The sequence below is a fragment of the Penicillium daleae genome (genome assembly GCF_028827525.1).
Source record: "Penicillium daleae strain IBT 16125 chromosome Unknown utg000002l_segment0_segment0, whole genome shotgun sequence".
In the NCBI taxonomy this organism is placed as follows: Eukaryota; Fungi; Ascomycota; class Eurotiomycetes; order Eurotiales; family Aspergillaceae; genus Penicillium; species Penicillium daleae.
Window position 1 is genome coordinate 2490391 of NW_026623150.1, and position 18413 is coordinate 2508803.

At 50.1% G+C, this 18413-nt stretch overlaps 8 protein-coding genes across 8 annotated transcripts; 4 read left to right on the forward strand and 4 right to left on the reverse strand.

The window, feature by feature from the left end:
* Positions 1-1378: 1378 nt before the first annotated feature.
* N7458_001894 (uncharacterized protein) lies at positions 1379-2731 on the forward strand (the record flags this gene model as incomplete). The annotated part of the gene is made up of 1 exon (XM_056905277.1): positions 1379-2731. One exon carries the CDS (start codon positions 1379-1381, stop codon positions 2729-2731), a length of 1353 nt encoding a protein of 450 aa, XP_056769384.1.
* A 287-nt stretch (positions 2732-3018) lies between these two features.
* Positions 3019-5030, forward strand: dbp9 (ATP-dependent DNA/RNA helicase; the record flags this gene model as incomplete). Its single annotated transcript, XM_056905278.1, has 4 exons — positions 3019-3211; positions 3268-3344; positions 3410-3888; positions 3950-5030. 4 exons carry the CDS (start codon positions 3019-3021, stop codon positions 5028-5030), a joined length of 1830 nt encoding a protein of 609 aa, XP_056769385.1.
* A 205-nt stretch (positions 5031-5235) lies between these two features.
* Positions 5236-7065, reverse strand: N7458_001896 (uncharacterized protein; the record flags this gene model as incomplete). The annotated part of the gene is made up of 1 exon (XM_056905279.1): positions 5236-7065. One exon carries the CDS (start codon positions 7063-7065, stop codon positions 5236-5238), a length of 1830 nt encoding a protein of 609 aa, XP_056769386.1.
* Positions 7066-7590: 525 nt separating this feature from the next.
* On the reverse strand, positions 7591-8939 carry N7458_001897 (tafazzin; the record flags this gene model as incomplete). Its single annotated transcript, XM_056905280.1, has 4 exons — positions 7591-8404; positions 8478-8570; positions 8652-8670; positions 8738-8939. The coding sequence occupies 4 exons, from the start codon at positions 8937-8939 to the stop codon at positions 7591-7593; spliced, it is 1128 nt and encodes a 375-aa protein (XP_056769387.1).
* A 450-nt stretch (positions 8940-9389) lies between these two features.
* On the forward strand, positions 9390-9866 carry N7458_001898 (mitochondrial 54S ribosomal protein mL60; the record flags this gene model as incomplete). The annotated part of the gene is made up of 3 exons (XM_056905281.1): positions 9390-9430; positions 9511-9740; positions 9814-9866. 3 exons carry the CDS (start codon positions 9390-9392, stop codon positions 9864-9866), a joined length of 324 nt encoding a protein of 107 aa, XP_056769388.1.
* Positions 9867-10343: 477 nt separating this feature from the next.
* Positions 10344-12563, reverse strand: N7458_001899 (uncharacterized protein; the record flags this gene model as incomplete). The annotated part of the gene is made up of 1 exon (XM_056905282.1): positions 10344-12563. The coding sequence occupies one exon, from the start codon at positions 12561-12563 to the stop codon at positions 10344-10346; it is 2220 nt and encodes a 739-aa protein (XP_056769389.1).
* Positions 12564-14035: 1472 nt separating this feature from the next.
* On the forward strand, positions 14036-15282 carry N7458_001900 (FAD-dependent oxidoreductase; the record flags this gene model as incomplete). The annotated part of the gene is made up of 2 exons (XM_056905283.1): positions 14036-14145; positions 14199-15282. The coding sequence occupies 2 exons, from the start codon at positions 14036-14038 to the stop codon at positions 15280-15282; spliced, it is 1194 nt and encodes a 397-aa protein (XP_056769390.1).
* A 118-nt stretch (positions 15283-15400) lies between these two features.
* N7458_001901 (uncharacterized protein) lies at positions 15401-15837 on the reverse strand (the record flags this gene model as incomplete). The annotated part of the gene is made up of 3 exons (XM_056905284.1): positions 15401-15615; positions 15676-15703; positions 15793-15837. The coding sequence occupies 3 exons, from the start codon at positions 15835-15837 to the stop codon at positions 15401-15403; spliced, it is 288 nt and encodes a 95-aa protein (XP_056769391.1).
* Positions 15838-18413: the final 2576 nt, after the last annotated feature.

Genomic DNA, 18413 nt, shown 5'->3' on the forward strand with positions numbered 1-18413 from the left:
TTGAATTTAGCCCAGCATGGAGGGGGAGTTTGGGGGCCCAGATGCTTGGCCCGCTTTGGACCTATATAGCATAGTACTGGGGAAAAAGGGGCGTGGCGTCAGCCATAATAATCTCTTGGGGCTGATAATAGTTATGATCAACAATAATGTCACTCACCACTGATCAGCATGAAAACTATATGATCAGTAATCAGAAATTGGCTGCAGGATTTACCCAATCCAGCACCCTCAATATAGTGTTTTGGTCTTGAAAAACAAAGCATATCGTTCCATGTGCACACTCTGCGGCATGTACCACTTCGTCATTTTGTCTCTTCCACTCGAACTTCGAGACACCAAGCATCAACGCTGAAGATTACGACAAGTGATTCGAAACTTGTGACAGGGTGCAGTATCGGGGAGCCGCAACCCGTCAACAGTGAGTGAGACAAGTTTCTTTCGGCATATGAACGAGTCGTGGGGGCCAAACTCGAACAACCAACCATTGCCCGCCATCTGCCCCCAAGATAATGGGCTAATTGAGCCCTCGTATTCACTTGAATCCATGATAGGCTGGATTCATGAGTCCGGCATTGCCTTCAGGAGTGGGCCCTCGCTCCCTCTTGAGAGGAGTCTTGACGGTCGGGCCAGCGCCACACGGACGTGACAACGGCTAAACCCGAGGAACCAAACCCCGGCACAAACTGGATATCAAAAAGCTCAGGGCGCATGTACATTGTACTGACATATAGGATTTGGTGGACGAGAAAGGCTTCCTTGATTTAGAGAGGGTTGCTTGATACATCACACGGGGTTGATGAAGGCTCGTATTGGTGTCCAGTATTGCTTTTTATACCCCTAACAAACATCCACTGATAGACACACAGCAACTCTGATCCTCTGGCAATCAAGTCCATCGAGAGGGCATACTTTTGGCCCCAATTAAAATTGTGTGACCGTCTTGCAGATTTGTCAGAAGACGCTAATTTCCCGCTACAACGGATCATCTGTGGGGCTACTTCCTGACGGTCCGTTGCCCACAAACTGTGGACTCTGTCTGTACATGAGAAATTTGCTTTTTTTGGCTTCCCTTTAAGCTTCATAGCGTCAAGTAGTGCTGACTTACGGAGTACAGTATGCGCCATGACCCGCCTCACCAGCCGTCTACCAACGAGCGTCCATGCAGTCAGCTTTTGGCGCAGGTTGAGGCGCAACGCTCGCTGCAGTGCTGCCATCCACGAGGCCTGGGCGCATGGGACGTCTGGGGCTTCGCGTTGCCTGCAGGTGAAAATGAAATAATTTTTTGGTGCTAGGGGCATCGAAATGCTTGTCAGGATGCATATCAACCATGCACCCAACCCCAACGGTGATTCCTGGTAACAACCCCAAAAGTCTACACATGTACCCTTGGCATGCAAAACTCGCCTCCTGGGCAGAGGGGACAGGACTTCACATCGATGCCCTCGGCCTCGTTACGCTCCTCGGGGCGGAAGAAATGGATCGCAGCATTGGAAGACTCGTCCCAAGCCTATATCTCGATTTCCTTCCTTTGCTAGGAGCATTTGTGGTGGCAGGAAACAGGTTCACTGAAAAGAAGTCCGGTTTCGCTTTGTACAACATCTCAGAGGGTATTATGACTACCGAACTTGCTGGGTGGTTCTCCAGATGGCTTCAAGGACAAGAATTGCATCGAGTTCGCAGTGTGGTCAACTGGGAAGTTGATGATCGACCTCCCAGATGGAGTTCGTTTCTGATCGGTTTACTTCTCATCAGTGTTCCCGCTCATGGGTCACTCATTGCGCTCACTGTGTTGGCGGCAGATTGGTGGGGCTTTGCAAATGTCATGGCGATGATAATTTCGGTGATTGTCAGGTATATTCAGGTCGCACAAAACCAAGCCGGTATTGATGAAAATCTCAAAGAAGCTCAGGAGGAGGCCCAAAGATACAACTATCGGCAAAAGCTCGAGATCTATGAGGCGGCAATGGCACGCCACGAAGAACTACGTCAGAAGGGAACAGTCAGCGAAGACACAAAACTGCCAGTGGAGCCCAAAGATCCATATGCAATTGCCAAAGTGATCGTAATTACTGGGGACTCGAAAGCCGTGACTATTGCTGCGCCGAGATATCTTGTCAAGCACGCCTTTACGGCCAGCCCACAAGTTCCGAAGCATGTCCTCTACACGGCATGCCAATGGATTGGCTGGGCTGCATTCGCGGTACATGTTATTAGCATTGGCATGGCGGGACTTTACACTCAGATCTTCTCGGTAGTCATCATCCTTGTTGCTACCGTTCTAACGGCGCATAAGGTTGGCTGCGAGGATTCAAGATTATGGCCTCCTCTTCGCGGCAAACTCGGACATGGCGTGGACGAGGACCTGGGATATAGCTGTTGGGTTAGCTCCAGATTGAAGGCCACCCTATCATCCTACCCAGCGTCCTACGCTAATTGGAGTGGTATGCACCCAGAACGCAAACTTCCCAGTGTGCAGGAAAAAGATGAGCCGAGGGCAGTCTCGAGATGGGGCCGAAGAAACCCGACCGACATAGAATCGTCTACGTCCAAGCCAGAGGTTTCACCCAGAATACCAGAGAGCCGACAAGACCTATACGCCTGGCTAGACTTGACAGCACAAGAAGATAGCCATCTCAACTTTTGGGGTCTCATCCCCCACAACCAGGAGTGGAAGAATCTGTATCTGGAAAAGAAAGCTAAGCACCGCAGGCGGATGAGCGGGTGTTGTTAGATATGACTGTACAAATATCAAGACTGAATGACGACCATACTGTATCATAAGTTCCAGGAATTGAGGAAAGCGCTTACTTTTGAAATCATAAAATTACAAAGATTCGAAACGTTCAACTCTTTCAGTGTTTTGTCTTTTCCGCATTGGGAAAGTACGTGATCATGTCAGCAGCAGAGATCCACCTGATTTCACTCACCGCCTGCAAAAATCTCACCGCCCGATGAAATTTCCCAAATCGATCTTTTCGACTTCGGTTTGAAATTAGACAATAATACAGTACAGCAGACATGAAGCGCAAGTTGGATGCAAACGACGTTCCATCTCCAGAGCCAGCAGGTGCGGATGAGAAGGAATTTGATTTTGAGGCCCTGAATCTCGATCCACGTCTGCGCCAGGCCCTCATCAAGGAAAACTTCAGCAAGCCGACTCTTATTCAGGCTAAGGCGATTCCTTTGGCACTGGAAGGAAAGGATATTTTGGGTTAGTCGGTCATGATATCTCATTTGACTCGTGTTTCCATGCTAACAGAACAATAGCCCGTGCCAAAACTGGTTCCGGAAAGACTGCTGCATATGTTCTCCCCGTCCTGCAAGCAATCCTCCAACAGAAATCTGTCAGTCGTATCGAGCGTCACGAGAATTTGAAAGAGCAATTGCTAATGCTATTCTCCAATACTAGGCCGATCCCTCGTTGAAAGCCACCACCGGTCTCATTCTCGTCCCCACTCGCGAGCTTGCGGAACAAGTTCAAAAAGTTATCACTTCGTTTACTGCCTTCTGCGGAAAGGATGTCCGGTCCGTCAACCTCACCCAGAAGGTGTCCGACGCCGTGCAGCAGTCGATGCTCGCTGATTTCCCCGATTTGATTGTTTCCACGCCCACTCGGATCCTGGCCAACGTCAACAATTCGGCTTTGTCGCTCGAGAATCTTACTCACCTGGTGATCGACGAGGCCGACTTGGTTCTTTCATATGGATACGATGAGGATATCAATGCTCTATCAAAGGCTATTCCTCGTGGTGTGCAGACATTCCTCATGAGTGCTACTCTGACCTCAGAGGTTGATACACTCAAGAGCCTGTTCTGTCGCAGCCCGGTGATTCTAAAGTTGGAGGATAAGGAGGAGAAGAGTGCTGAAGTTAGCCAGTTTGTGGTCAAGTATGTTATCGATGCTCATCTAATCTTCATCTGTCCATACATACTAACGTGTCACTTGCAGATGTGCGGAAGATGAAAAGTTCCTCCTTACATATGTCATCTTCAAGCTGCAACTGGTCAAGGGCAAGGTTATCATTTTTGTGGGTGACGTGGACCGTTGCTACCGTGTGAAGCTTTTCCTGGAACAATTTGGCATCAAGAGCTGTGTTCTCAACTCAGAGTTGCCCATCAACTCACGCCTACACGTTGTCCAAGAATTCAACAAGGGTGTTTACGACATTATCATCGCCGCAGACGACCAGGAGATTACGGGTACACCCAAACCTTCAAAGAAGTCACAGGAAGCCGACGAAGAGGCTGAAAAGAAGGACGAGCTCGGTAGCAGCGAGGATGAGGCAGAAGTGGAGGAATCAAACAGCAAGCAAAAGTCCAAGAAGCGCAAGATGTCCAACAAAGAGAAAGACTATGGCATTGCGCGCGGTATCGATTTCCAAAACGTTGCCTGCGTTCTCAACTTCGACCTCCCCACCACCTCAAAATCCTATACCCACCGCATCGGACGCACCGGACGTGCTGGAAAGGCCGGCATGGCGCTCTCCTTCGTCATCCCCGCCGACCAATACGGCAAGCACAAGCCCACGTCGACCCCCACCGCCAAAAACGACGAAACCGTCATTGCTAAGATCATCAAACGTCAAGCTAAGATCGGCAACGAGGTCAAGCCGTACCACTTCGAGATGTCGCAAGTCGACGCCTTCCGCTATCGTATGACCGACGCCCTGCGCGCAGTCACTCGTCTTGCGGTGCAAGAAGCTCGTGCGCGTGAGATCCGTCAAGAGCTCATCAAGAGTGAGAAGCTCAAGCGCCATTTCGAGGAGAACCCGGACGAGCTGCGCCAATTGCGCCACGACGGGGAGTTGCGTGCTGCCCGTGTGCAGCCGCATCTGAAGCACGTACCGGATTACCTGATGCCGGCTAAGGGACGCAAGGGTATCTCGAAAGAGGATGTGGGATATGTTGGTTTCTCAAAGACGAACGAGAACCGTATTCGTAAGGCTCGCGATCGTAACCGCGCTCGTGGGAAGGGCAAGAAGACTGGGAAGGTGGATCCGTTGAAGACATTTAATCGGGGCCGCAAGTGAAATAGATATGGAGATGTGCTAAACATATGCTATGATACCATTGTACAGTTGGATGGGGAAAAAAATTACATTCTGCAATCATCTTTCATTCTCTTCCATGATTTTCTGTAGAAATTCCAAGGATTCGAACTGTATCTTCCACAGATCAATGGATGTACGCATCTATCGAGTGAACACGCAAAGTGTAAGCGGTGACAAGCTGGCGTCACGAACTCATATGCTTGGAGCGGCTATCCCAGGTCTCTTTATCTCCTCCAGTAAACGCCTCAATCCATTTCCCACGGCCAGCTTTCCTGATAGCCCGGATTCCAGCACAAACTTCTTTTGCCTTGCTGACCGCATCACGCCACGCATAACGCTCCCTGTCGCGACGATACATCCAACGTTCCTCCTCCACATTCCACGGTAAATCCGTTGGGGGAGGGGATCGCGGAGGGTCCATACGATCCGGCGGATCGTGAATCGCGAGGTTTTGAAAAGCATTGACCGGTGCATGAAGAGAATCGGCAAGAGAAGCAGGCGGGAAATACGATGGAAGGGGCAAGTTTTGGATTGCCGAGATGGGCCTTTCAGGAAGAAGGAGGTCCTTATCCGCTGGATACTCAAAGCCAGGACCTAGGCCTATCCATTCAACATTTCTCCATGACCCGTTCCATTCTGGGCCTGACGTGCCCGGCCGGCAGGGCTGGCCATCTGGGTCAGTGCCCGTCCATGTTAGCGCGGGAATCCATTCAGAACACCCTTCGAGATCCAGCCATTTCAGGCAGTAGGTATAACGAGAGAGCTGTCGAAGTATTCCCGCTGCTTCAGCCCAGTTGTTTTCCACTCCAGAGTACACATCTGTACCGCCGTGGACGAACGCAGGGCCTCGGTGACTCTGTGGGCGCATCCGCGGAGGTGCGGTGTGAGGGGTTCGAGTTGGAGGGGGCCAATGAGCGAGAGATAAGTGGGTGATGGTTGAAAGGCGGGAAAGGATGTTTAGGAGAGAGTTCCAGCTTGCAGCACCAGGGACTGGATGTGCGAGAGAAAGGTAGCGAAGATTAGTGAAGCGAACGTTTTGGCTGATGGGATTTGGAATGGAACCAGCTGTAGCGGCAGATGAAGTGACATCCTCCACATGCTCTTCAGGTTTCTGTTCATCCCACGAGGTAGGAACGCTCTCCTTGGACGCAGGCTGGGCGAGAGTAGGTACTGACTTGGCGGGTGTGAATAGCTCGCCTGAAAGCTGTTTGAACGTCATCCAGTAACCTAATGCCCAAGCCAGATCCAATCGGCAAATACTAGCACTGATCTTTTCAACTGTATCCACTTGCGTTTCTTCTTGCTCTCCCGCGGTTTCCGCGTTGTCACTTGCGGCAAAAATCAGTGGCCTCAGACCTCTCATGCGTCCTTTCAGCGACTGAGTTCTAGTGCGAACTGCATAGACAGCGACATAACTGAGCAGAAGCTCTTTGATATGTGAGGGGAAATGAGCCAGGAATGGTCCATCATAATCCAGATGCCAAGCCCAGTTCAGGGCCATGGACTTCAGAACTGCATGGTGTAGACTGGACTCGGGTGGGAACTGTATCCCTGGGAGTCTGTCAAGACGATATATAATAGTTCTGTCATGTCCAGCAGTCGCCAGGGTGACTTCCCCCGCGGAGCGGGATTCGTCACTGTCCCCCGAGAGCCAGCTGTTTGGGGGCGGAGGCCCCGGGGTCAATCTCACAGGACGCCCACCGATAACGGTGCGGCGAGAACCAAGGCGAGGACGAGGTTGTGGGGCTTCTGGAAGCTCGAGGAGGTTTCTGAGAGATGGATGAACAGATCCTTGGGAGATTAGAGATCGTGAAGAGGTTGGAGAGTCGTGCTCAGAGGGGTTTGGCGCTTGTGTTCGACGAAGGTGGCTGATCAGATCGTTGACAGAAGGCGAGTCCGAAGTGGAGACTGCAGGTCGTTGTGTTTGATCATTCTGCCGGGCTCTGGAAGTGAGGGTATGATGCGGGGTACCAGTGGGTTTGAAAACAAAGGATTTCTTCTGCTTTTTGGGCATGAGCAATGGATGAGCTTTTTGAGGGCGTAGGTGAAAGAGGCAAACATGAGTCAGTAAGGCTGTAGCTCCCCCACGGATGTCATTCCTCATCCTTATCGCTTATCGCTTATCGCTTATCGTTTATCGCCCCTGACATATGGCGAACTATATGTTCACTGCAAAATTGTACTGAAGGGTCCGTATCTAAGCAGCGAAATAGATTGATATTTTGGTAGATGGACATGCTATATAATTAAGGCTAGGAGTTAGGAATCCGCCAATATTTCTAAACGAGTACCTTCGGGGTGGTAAGCTGCTACCATTACTAGCAGACTACTTAAGTTGCAAGGCATGCGTGTAGCCATAAAGCCTCATCTCGATGCAAGGCGACTTGATTGAACGAGGCAAATCATTGTTCAATGTACTTCTCTTAAAATGGTTGAGCTGCATGGCCCGAAAATGGCCCGAAGTGCCAATGTACAACACGCCGTTGTACTCTATCATGAAATCTATACACGCTATTTACACATAATTGTACAGTCGGGCTCAAATATCTCGAACCCAAGAATCATCCTTCATATGGCCCTCCCGCTGAGGGCCCTCCTCAAGCCATGTCTCGACGAGACCCTCTTTCGGATCTTCATCGGGAAGACCTCGCGACCGTCGTACATCAAGAACGAGGTTTCTGATCTTCAGGGTGACTTCTTTGCGCAACTCAACTGCTTCCTTGTTGTTCAACAGCTCGTCACTCAGAACACCAAAGGCCAAGTCTCGAGATTGAGCATCTTTCTTCTCGACCTTAGCCCTGAGCTTCTGCCAGCGGGAGCGCATTTCTCCAAAAACTTCCTCGGTGTCCACCTTGGAGCCGAACGTGACGCTGACCTTCTTGCCAGGGCGAGGGAGGAATCGGGGGAACTCGCGACTCTCGTGCATGATATCGTCAATGCCCTCAATCCACATAGGGACCACGTCAGGACACTCGTTCGCCTCTAGGATGAGGCGCGCAATACCCCACTTGAAGTAGCGCATGGTCTTGCGTGGTGCCTGGTGGATCTTGCCCTCGGGGAAAATGTGAACCCACGAGTGAGAGTTGCACGCGAACGCAGAAGGTGCCATATGCGCATCATCGCCGTGGGTAGTATATGCAATGGAGAGATCGGAGAAGGGATCAATGCAGACGTTCTGCAGGCTGAAATGCTGGAGCTCGGGAGTGGCACGGTGATGATCGACCGGGAAAGGACCCTTCGACAAGAGTCGGATGGCTTGTGTGATTGCAGGTTGGCCTAGACCACCAAATTGGGAATGCGCGAGACGATGCGTCGGCAGGACTTGTCCCAGGGCAAAGAAGAGGGAGAGGGGCCTAAAGGAAACAGACAGTATCAACAAATGAAAACCAGTAAGCTACTACCAGCTTCTTCCAAGGATGAACTGACCTGCCCTGGAAGCAGATATCATGACTGCCAAATGACCATCTCTTGTTCCAGAAGCGCGCGGGAAGCAGTCCCCAGATTAACGGATCGTCCATACTAGTTTCCGTAATACAATGTCAGTTCCGATGGTTGTCTACGAGGAGATTTGAACTCTCAGAAGATATTCTTGGAACGTACACGCTGATATGGTTCGAGACTATGTCGGACAGAATCAATCAGCAACTGAACTTCATGTCCATATCCAAACAAGTTGGCTGACATACCTGTAATCAAACCCTTTGACCTTTGCGATGGATCCTGCCTCGAGTCCAGCAGAGCCGCAAAGGCCTCGCCACCATGAACCTCCGCACTGTTCAATGCCGACAAGAATGCGCGACACAACCCGGCCACTCCCCACATGGTCATGTTGGACATGGCCCGCCATGGGAGGGACGGGGAATCTGCCGTTGTTGCGCCGGAGTCCATAGTGCTGTGAAGGAGAGGAATCTATGAACACTCCATAGACGAGAGTCAGCTCTCGGGCACGCAGCGAGTGGCCTGGGCTGTAAAACGTCCCCCTTTGGCCAAGAACAGGAGTGATTACACAGGGAAAATGCGGCGACTGCTCGGCGAACACATTTGATCTTTCGGGATCATGTGACTGGACCCGGGGTAAATACTGACCCAATCGTCGTCCAATCTCTCGACCGTTTACGAATTACCTACTTGGCTCGTCTTTGTGCGCTCTGTCTTCTATACGTGTCCCTTTGAATCATTTCTCCTGGGCAAATATTGTTTTCAGTTGCTGGTCTTTCATGCCCTGTCAGCAAACTGTATACAGAAAAAAAGGGACCGTGCGCACGGACCAATTGCATTACCGACTTCCAGCACGATTTTGCCCGCCGCGCCGTCATCTTCTCTTGTCAAGCTGCAGTCATGTTCAAGCCCACATCGGCCCTGTTCTCGGGTCTTCTCTGGTAAGAAGGCCAATTCGGAGAAGTTGAGAGGACTAGACTTCAAGTGCGCAGAACTAACAATTCCGCTTTCCGACTCACAGGAAGACCCCATGGCGTCTCTCCGCACCCCAGAAGGCCCGGCAGCGCAAGCGTCTGCGCGCCGTGGACCAAGTCGTTGATACCATCAGTGCTGCTCTTGCTCGGCAAGGACATAGCACCAAGGCCGTTGAGCGGTGGTACGCTGAGATGCCGCGTGAGGAGGAGATGCTTCCCAAGGACAAGTACACCATCTTCGACAAGAAGGAAAAGACCTACCGGAAGGGTATTCACAGTATGTCAATGCCGTGGAAAAACTCTGCCAGTTGCGCACGCAAACTTGCTAATGACTTATCTTTCTACTTCAGAGCTTCCCAAGTGGACTCGCGTCAGCCAGCGTGTGAACCCTCCTGGTTTCTAATACCTCGATCCTTGCAATACCCTTACCACTCGCCGATACATCACCTCTTCAGCCTGTCACCTCTCTATCGGCATTTGTATTATACTCTTGAGCCTCGACGTTGTGCCACCCCTTCGACCCGGTGGCTGGTCTAGGCATACACAACATAGGAAGGATTTCCCGGAGTTATTGGCAGATTGGCAGAGAAACCCTGCTGAGGGCGCTCGGAAGAGAAAGTCCCCTGGCTTACATTGTTCCATTACCCAGCGTTAGATTCTGTTCTACAATCAACTTGTTTTTGAAGGTCTTCTATTCAATGCTTTGGATTCTCGGGTATTCTAGGTATTCTAACAATGGGACAACAAGGAAAGACCGTGGTAAGTAATGATATCACATCACGAGTGATCGATATATCGGAGATCATCCGATATTGGAGAGATAAATGAGCGTGGTGCGTTAGCAAGGAGCAAGACGACACAGTGAAGACCTTGACATGGTCTAAGACTCGACCCGGGGCTGACCCGTTTCTCTGGGAAGCAGCTTGAGCGATGCTGTACGACAGCCTCTTTGAACCTGCGATGCGACATCCTTGACCCGGTTTCGATTAGCTCGGCCTTGGTGGACAATCTTGTGTAAACGATATCCTCGGCGGACTTGCTGCCAGTCTGCAAGCTTTTCCTGCCACCCAGCACCTCCTTCATACCAGGCATTCTTCTGTCTTGTTGACATCTCAAACCCCTGGGGTGGCTTCGGCAAGATCCAGCATGCCGGGTCGATATGTCCGTCCGGGGGCTCCTCTGCCGAGTCCTCGTATAGCTCGACGGTCCGGATGGCGTTTCGGATTCCAGATACTCTCCTTTGTTTATTGACTGCGGCCCGCCATGAATCGATCCGCGGTAAGTGGACTCGTTTGCGTACGGTGGCTGGGTATTTGGGCCTCGGTATTCGATCACTCTGAGTGTTTGGAGAACCGAATCGTGGGTCCCCCCACTGCCGTCGATTATCTATGGACACTCTCGAGATGGGATCGATCACCAGCCAGGTCTCTCTGTTCAGCCAATGATTGGCAAGTAATGCAAAGTGATATGGTTTCTGCCCGGGTGTCATCTCATTGTACACCCACCCCAGTTTGCGATTCAATTGGTCAATCAATCGGACTTCCCAGTCGCTCAGCTTCGCTATCGAGACTTGTTCGTTTTCAGAAACTCCGTCCATGCAGCCGTCTATGCAGATTGGCAGAGTTGCGTATCGGTTTCGTGCTCTGGCTCTAGCTCTCCTAGGTTGACCCCACGTTTTTTGGATGCCGGGTTTCTGACGACGGGGTGTATCTGCATCTTGCCACGAGTGCCGTAGCTGGTTCGAGGTGCGTGCAGTCAAAAATTCCGGCTTCCTTGACGGCCGAAACCTGGCTGGCACAGTATTGAACTTGGCAAACTTCATATGCATGTCAATAGAAGTTGCACGGTTGCCTCTTTTCTCTTGATGTAGTGGCCCATGGCTGGAGGTCAGATGGATCTTTGCAAATGGTTGTCTTGCACCAAGAGAAGCCTCATTCGATGGCTCCAGGAAGGCATCGCAGGCACCTTGCTCCGACAGATAACTGGCCAAAAGAGCTGTGAGGGGCGTTCCTGGTGGCCCAGAGGAATCCCGAAGGTACGGCTGTGCTAGTCCCGTCGCTTTCGCTTGCATCTGTGCTGACCACGCTCTATACTTTTGAGAAGCAAGTCTTGCCCCAGGGAAGACGGGTTTCGGGGCTTCCGGGGTTCTCTGGAAACTTTGGTGCACACCTGAACCCGAGCTGAGCTCAGTGGCATGTATACTATTTTGTACAACTGATAAGTTTGAGAGACGTCGGACCCGAGTCCAAGACGTATTTTCACCTGCCCACGAAGCCCTTTTCCCAGGACCACGTCGGCTGTTGGTCGAGAATGGTAGAGATTGAATATTGGTTGGCAAGGTCAACAACTGTCTGACCATTCTTCCATCCACTCGCAAGCTACCTTCAGGTCGGTCATCGGAAGATCGTGTATGCGCCCGTGATGGCGGGGTGAACATCTCCAGCGAGATCGAAGAAGCCGTGCTGTTTTCAAATTGGTGTTCGTTAAAGCTGATTCGTGGCAATGGCTCGGCGATATCATCCCATTCGGGTGCAAGTCCAATTGGTTGAGAAGACTCGGACTCATGACTGTTGGCCAATGCCCCATGGCACTCTATAGAAGATCGTGGATATGGGACATGCATAGTGGGCATCTCCTCATAGCTCTTCAAGAACTCCGGTAGCAACTTCACTCGTTTTCGCTTGGCACGGCGTTCTTCCATTGCCTCCAGGCCAGGGTCCCACCACATCCATTGGAAATCTGTTCTGGGTGACTCCCAAGACAGCCACTCGCGAATGTACCCGAAGGTCTTCCGAAGAAATGCCTTGTTTCTCTCATGTATTTCCGCAGGAACCCAGCCGTACCAAGTCCTGGCATATCGGGTCGTCGTCAATTTGCCGTCACGCAGTACTCTGTGTCTGGTCAATGATCGAAAGAATTTGCCGAGCTTCCAGAATAGGACAGCGAATATAAAAATGCCCACAGTTCCGGTGAATAGTTCAATGAAAATTGTGGGGTCAATGAATGTATGGACAGTGACTGGTCTGCCTGGCGTTTCTTTACCATAGCCCGGTGTCGGAGGCGAGAATGAGTGGAACTGTCGAGTGTCCAGCGGAACCATTTGCTCAGCAAAACTGAACCTCTTCAACAATCGTAAGAAACCTAATTAGGTTTTCAAGAGAGTGACGAATGAATTGCTATTTGTTGAAGCTTGACGGAGCATGAAGTTGGAGCTTGGCGCTCCAGCGAGGAAGTCGCCTGCCACGGGCTTGCCGTGTTTTGCCCAAATAAATTATCAACCTCAAAAAATATAACATTGCTCCATCCACCGGGCAAAGGGCAAATTTTCAGAGTTCTTACCCAAGAGGAAGGTGTTCAGAAAAAATATATGTCTCTTTGCTTCCGATAAATCATTCGCCTTGCGACCAAAGCCTGCGACATAAGCTGGCTTCTTCCTTACAGCGCCAACCTTTCGTGTCTCGAGGCGTGAGTTGAGTCTTTACATGTGTTCTCAGTTTATTACCGGAGAATACTGAATGAATGTTGGCCAATTCTCAGAAAGAGCGCATTCTCAAATAGGTCAGAATATTCAAGGAATCTGCTCGTTCTAACAATCTTCGAAGTTACATGTCGGTCATTACAGGGTCTGCTCTCTATGCCAACTTATATGCGCTATTACAGTCTAATCTTAGGAGATAACTATCGTCTCAGTGTCTATTCATGCTTGGCCACACTTCCTCCGATGGCAGTACAGCCTCATGATGCAAGGCGACGTGGATATGTTGAAAAATTGTGCGGCTGCGTCATGAGATTCTCGCCAAGAGAAGGTCTGGCTAACAGTAATTAAACCTGACCAAACGCTTCAATGCGAGTCATGATTTCCGACTTCTTCGGAGCTTTCACCGCACCTACGATGAAAGCTCGCGATGTTCGTAACCCCGTGAGGCATACTAGTCACCAGAAAATCTACCGATGATGATGAAGCTTGTATTTGCACAATCGAAGATATTACGAGATTAGTGACCACATCAATGAGGGATGCGCTCAAGGAATTCGGACTCAATGGTCGGCGCCGACTTCTCGGAGATAAAACAGCATCATGGCAGGGCTGTGAAACTACTTACTGCTGGGGCCAAAATTGACGAATCGCGAAGGCTGCCTAATGCGGTAATTTATGGGTCTTGGGTTCCTTAAATCACTTACAGTGGGCTGTTCTGATTGGATGATAAGCAGATCTTTTTAGGCTCAAAGGCTTCGTACATCAAGCATACCAGAAAGAGCCCCAGTAGTATGTCATCTTGAGGCGCATGGAGTTCACGCTGTCAGCCTGGATTTGATCAACTACCAAATCAGAAACCAGCAAGCAATATAGCAATCAAGATCGTGGTTAACTGATTTAGCCTTCCCCTGCCTTCTATAATTAATTTTAGTCTCACTTTACAATTAGGCGCCTAGCCTTCCAACTAAGGCTGTGCCGGATCTTAGTATGATGAAAGTGATCCGGCTTACTCTGGAAGTATAAAAAGCCGACACTCCATTCCCAGTAGATTTCAGTATCCCGTCATCTTCTCAATCTTATTATACAAAATATCGATGCCTCCAATCCGAGTCGCCATCGTAGGCGCAGGCCCCGTTGGCCTCACGCTCGCTCGACTACTTCTGAACAAGCCCAACGTCGACTTTGTTGTCTTTGAGTCCGAGACGTCCCGAGATGCCCGTGGGCAAGGCGGCTCCCTCGATCTACACCCTACGACAGCATTGCTGCCTTGAGAGAGGCCGACCTGTACGACGAATTCTTGAAGAGAGCCCGCTTTGATGGAGAGGCGTTGATCATTTGTGACAAAAGATTGACTAAATATGTTGAGCTGTCGGGGTCAGATGAGAATTCTTCACATGGAAGACCGGAAATTGATCGGATATCTCTTCGAGAGATGCTTCTGGACTCTATTCCACTCAACAAGATCCGATGGGGCTATCACTTGCGCACCATTGACGAAGATCATAATTTGATCTTCGATCATGGCGTTGAGACCGGATTTGATTTGATTGTCGGTGCAGAGGGTGCCTGGAGCAAGACCCGCAAGCTTGTATCAGATAAAATGCCAAATTATTCCGGTATTTCTGGGATCACATTCGAGATCCCCAATGCCAAAGAGACGGCACCAGAATGCTACAAGCTTACAAACCGTGGATCTCTATTTTCTTATACCGGTGGCCGGTCCATCATGTCTCAATATCAAGGCGATTGTAGTCTCAAAGTCGCTGTCTATGCTACTCGGCCAAAAGACTGGGCTGAGAATCTTCCCTTCGATATTCATGACCTGGAAGCCACCAAAAAGGTCATTCTGGGTGAGTGTCATGACTGGGCTCCTGAATTGCTACAATTCGTGCGCCATGGTCAAAATGCAGAGGTCAGGCCACTCTACATGCTCCCTGTCGGGTGGTCATGGGAGAATTCCCCTGGTGTGACTCTGATTGGTGACGCAGCACATGTGATGACACCCTTTGCTGGTCAAGGAGTCAACCTGGGAATGCAAGACGCCTTGGTGTTGTCTCGTGCGATCATCAAAGGGGCAAACTCACCAAGCCCTAGAGATACATTGGCAAGGGAGATCAAGTCATTTGAAGAAGATCTATTTGTCCGGGCCAAAGAGACAGCAACCTTGACGAATGATATGATGACCATGCTATTTTTCAGTAGTTCACTTCGATCAGTCATTGAAAAGGTGGTATTGCGCAAATTGACCTTCTATAACAAGAGCCTCCTCCAGCGTGCCAAATACCCATTGATGACGGCGTTTGTATATGGATACTACTCACTGTTCAAATTGTGGCATTGATGATGGCATCCCCTTGCACATTTCTTGTTTACTCATAGATGTCTGTCTATTCTCTGTACTCTATCTGCTCATCAGCTATGATAGATCATAATAAATTTTTAACATCATTGTTTCCATTCTACTTGCAGTGTTTTAGGCAAGAATGTGACACAATTGCCTCACTTTCTTCACCGGTTTTCCCTTCTTCCATGTAGTCCTTCTCAATCACGTACTCGATCATATCCTTGACGAGATTTGTTTCAGTTGACATGTCAGATCGCTCATACAGCATCTCCCTGCCGCTGTCGATATTCTCAAATGGGTAGCAAGAGGCCGGATGGTGTTTCAGCCGTTCTAGGAGACTATGGATTATCATATGAAAGGACCCAAAGAATGGGCTCCTGTATACCGCACCTTTGGTAAAGGGATGACCCATGTGCACCTATCAAAATAGTACAGATCTATTAGAGAATTAGAACAGAGTACCAGGTCGGTCGAACCGGGGGAATCCTTCCTAATTGGGCAACTCACGGGTCCACCGCCACACCGCTCCAGCCACTCCTTGCTTTTAGCCATGGTCTAGCCACTGCGGCTGATGGCTGATGCTGTGGCGGTGCAACTATTGACGCTTGGCCTTGACTTGGGGGCCCAAACTACCTCTCCTTCTTGATCCACATTGCATAACCCATCAAAAAAACAAGGTTGGTTGATTGCTCTTTCTTGCTTTTTGCTGGGGTACCCTGGGTTATTTGGATTCATTTTGATGGAGACGTCACCCTTGAAAACGTTCCCACTGTCTTCCCGCGTCTGGTTGATCACCCTCTTATTGGTAGCGATTGTTTGGATCTTGATGCCATCAGCAGAATCATACTTGCAAATACCCCTTTCATGTCCACGCAGAATTAGGCTCCGCTGCATTTACGACTGCACGATCCTTCGATACTCTCTGACTGATCCTCCTAGATACCAGTCTCATGTCTCACGAGCTGCAGTTCGCCTCATCCTCAAGCAGATATCTCCATGAACTACAAATCGGATTCTGGGGATGCATCTACTGTGTGACCGGCTTTTCTCCTATCTCTGCATTACCAGGAACTCGAGAGATGATTTCGTTCCACAGACACCTATCAGCGGGAGTTACCGCTGCAGTGGGCAGGGAACCCAAATGATACGAACTATTGACTGGTCCGTGCCAGATCGACGAGATGATCGTCGAGCCTAGTACTCTTAGGGCGAGACATCTCAATCGCATGTTGGTCGAAGCTTCCTCCCTCGTGGAGCCCCTTCCTAGGTTTCTCAAATCCCTGCTCCCGCCTTAGCTCACACATGGTGCCGGAGATCTTATCCATTCTCACCTTGTGGAGTCTTCGAGGGCGGAGATTGCCACAGGGGACCTCAGAGTCTTGATCATCCTAAAGGGACTAGAGGTGAGGCTGATGACCCGCTGATACCGAAGTGCTGCTCTACTGTGGCTGGTGATCGATGGGACTAGCCTCACTTTTTTTTAGCCATTACCCTAGGCAACACTATTGTTCGACCATTTGCAGTACAATGAACCATCAAACGGGGTATTTGCAAAGAATGGATGCGCTCTCCAGACTACAGGTCCCTTGGGCCACAGTTGGTGAATGTTTCGGAGTGGCCGATGGGATTGACAACATACTTCCCAAAAAAGCCAGGCCCACCGGACTTCATGCGCCACAGGTCACCGTTAGGTGTGGCGGACATTGTTCAGCGACGGTGGATCAACTGTCCTGTAACAGGACAATTGCGGCCTACCTCTCTACCTTCTCCTCCCTTGATGGATCGCATGGGTTCCAAATTCCAATGGTCGTCACGCTGTTTAGGGTTTCCCGGAACTAGCGGGATTTGGGCACAGACCACCACTGTCCTTGATCTATCCCAGTTGAGGTGATTGCATGCTAGTGTCGACGCCACATCTGTGACCGAAAAGTGATGGTGACAGCTGCGACGGGCCGGACAGTTGACACCCAAACTAGAAACCGCCAAAAGAAATTCCAGATATCTTCAATTCGATTCAATATCAAGAACAAGGCCAAAGACTCCCCATCACAACCACAGCAGGCGCGGTCAAAATGTCGAGCGTATAGTGGAGACGGTTATACTATCCGTGCACGGAACTATTGACAAGTCGAAAAAAAGAGTCCAGCCCTCGAGGAGTAATTCCTCAATCCCGGCCCTCTTCATGGATACTCCACCAGTTTGTCCCTTGTACATGAACGTCGACCATGCATGCCAAGGCGTGTGTCTGACAATTTATCATCAAGCCCAGGACAATCGGTAGATGGGCCCGAAGAGACCAAATCAAACACGCAGCTGCCAAGTGGAACCCTTCCTGGGCCTGGAAGTGTCCAGTGCCTGTGTTCCCCAGTTCCGCACGCTAGCATCTGATCTGCCCTGCGTATCTGCGATCTCTCAGATCTAGTACCTGCTTTGACTACCCCTCTTCCCTTGGCTTATTACGTATCCGTCGATCAGACCATGACAAGACCAGGAAATCCAATTTTTCCTCACCCCCACTGTTCGTGTCCCATTTACCTGGAACGTGTTGCTGCAAGGATCTTTCTCGTAGATACCGGCGGTCCACCGAACCGGCCGGATGATCTCTCGCCGTTTCTTTTTTTCCCCTTTCTATCGATAGATCTGTGGTGCATTCTTTCATAGGATTCTTTTTTCGGCATTTGATTTTTTCCCCCTGTATTTTGACTTTTTTTCGTCAATCTACGAAGGATTTCTGATCTCCAATTTATGATTCGCACAGCATTTACAGCTGCCTTGGCTAAATCCCGGAAAGACGGTCACCGATTCATTGATGCGCTCATCGCTCCCGCGCGGTACTTTGGCCGGTGGCGACATCTACTGCCTCCATCGTTTTTCGAGGCCTAATCAGGAACAATGAGGCCGTAACATGTTTGGCCGCAAATGGGTCTCGGCTGGTGCCGGGAGGTATATGAAGACCGCATCAAGCACCTAGTTGACGATACTTTCTACGAAGCATCATTCATGCAAACCACATACCTCATAATCATAATCCCTATTGAAGATCACCTCGTTAACCTTGGTCTCTTGTTATAAACGGCCCTGCTACCCCTCCAAACTTTATCGCCAGATCCACTCCATTTATACTCCCC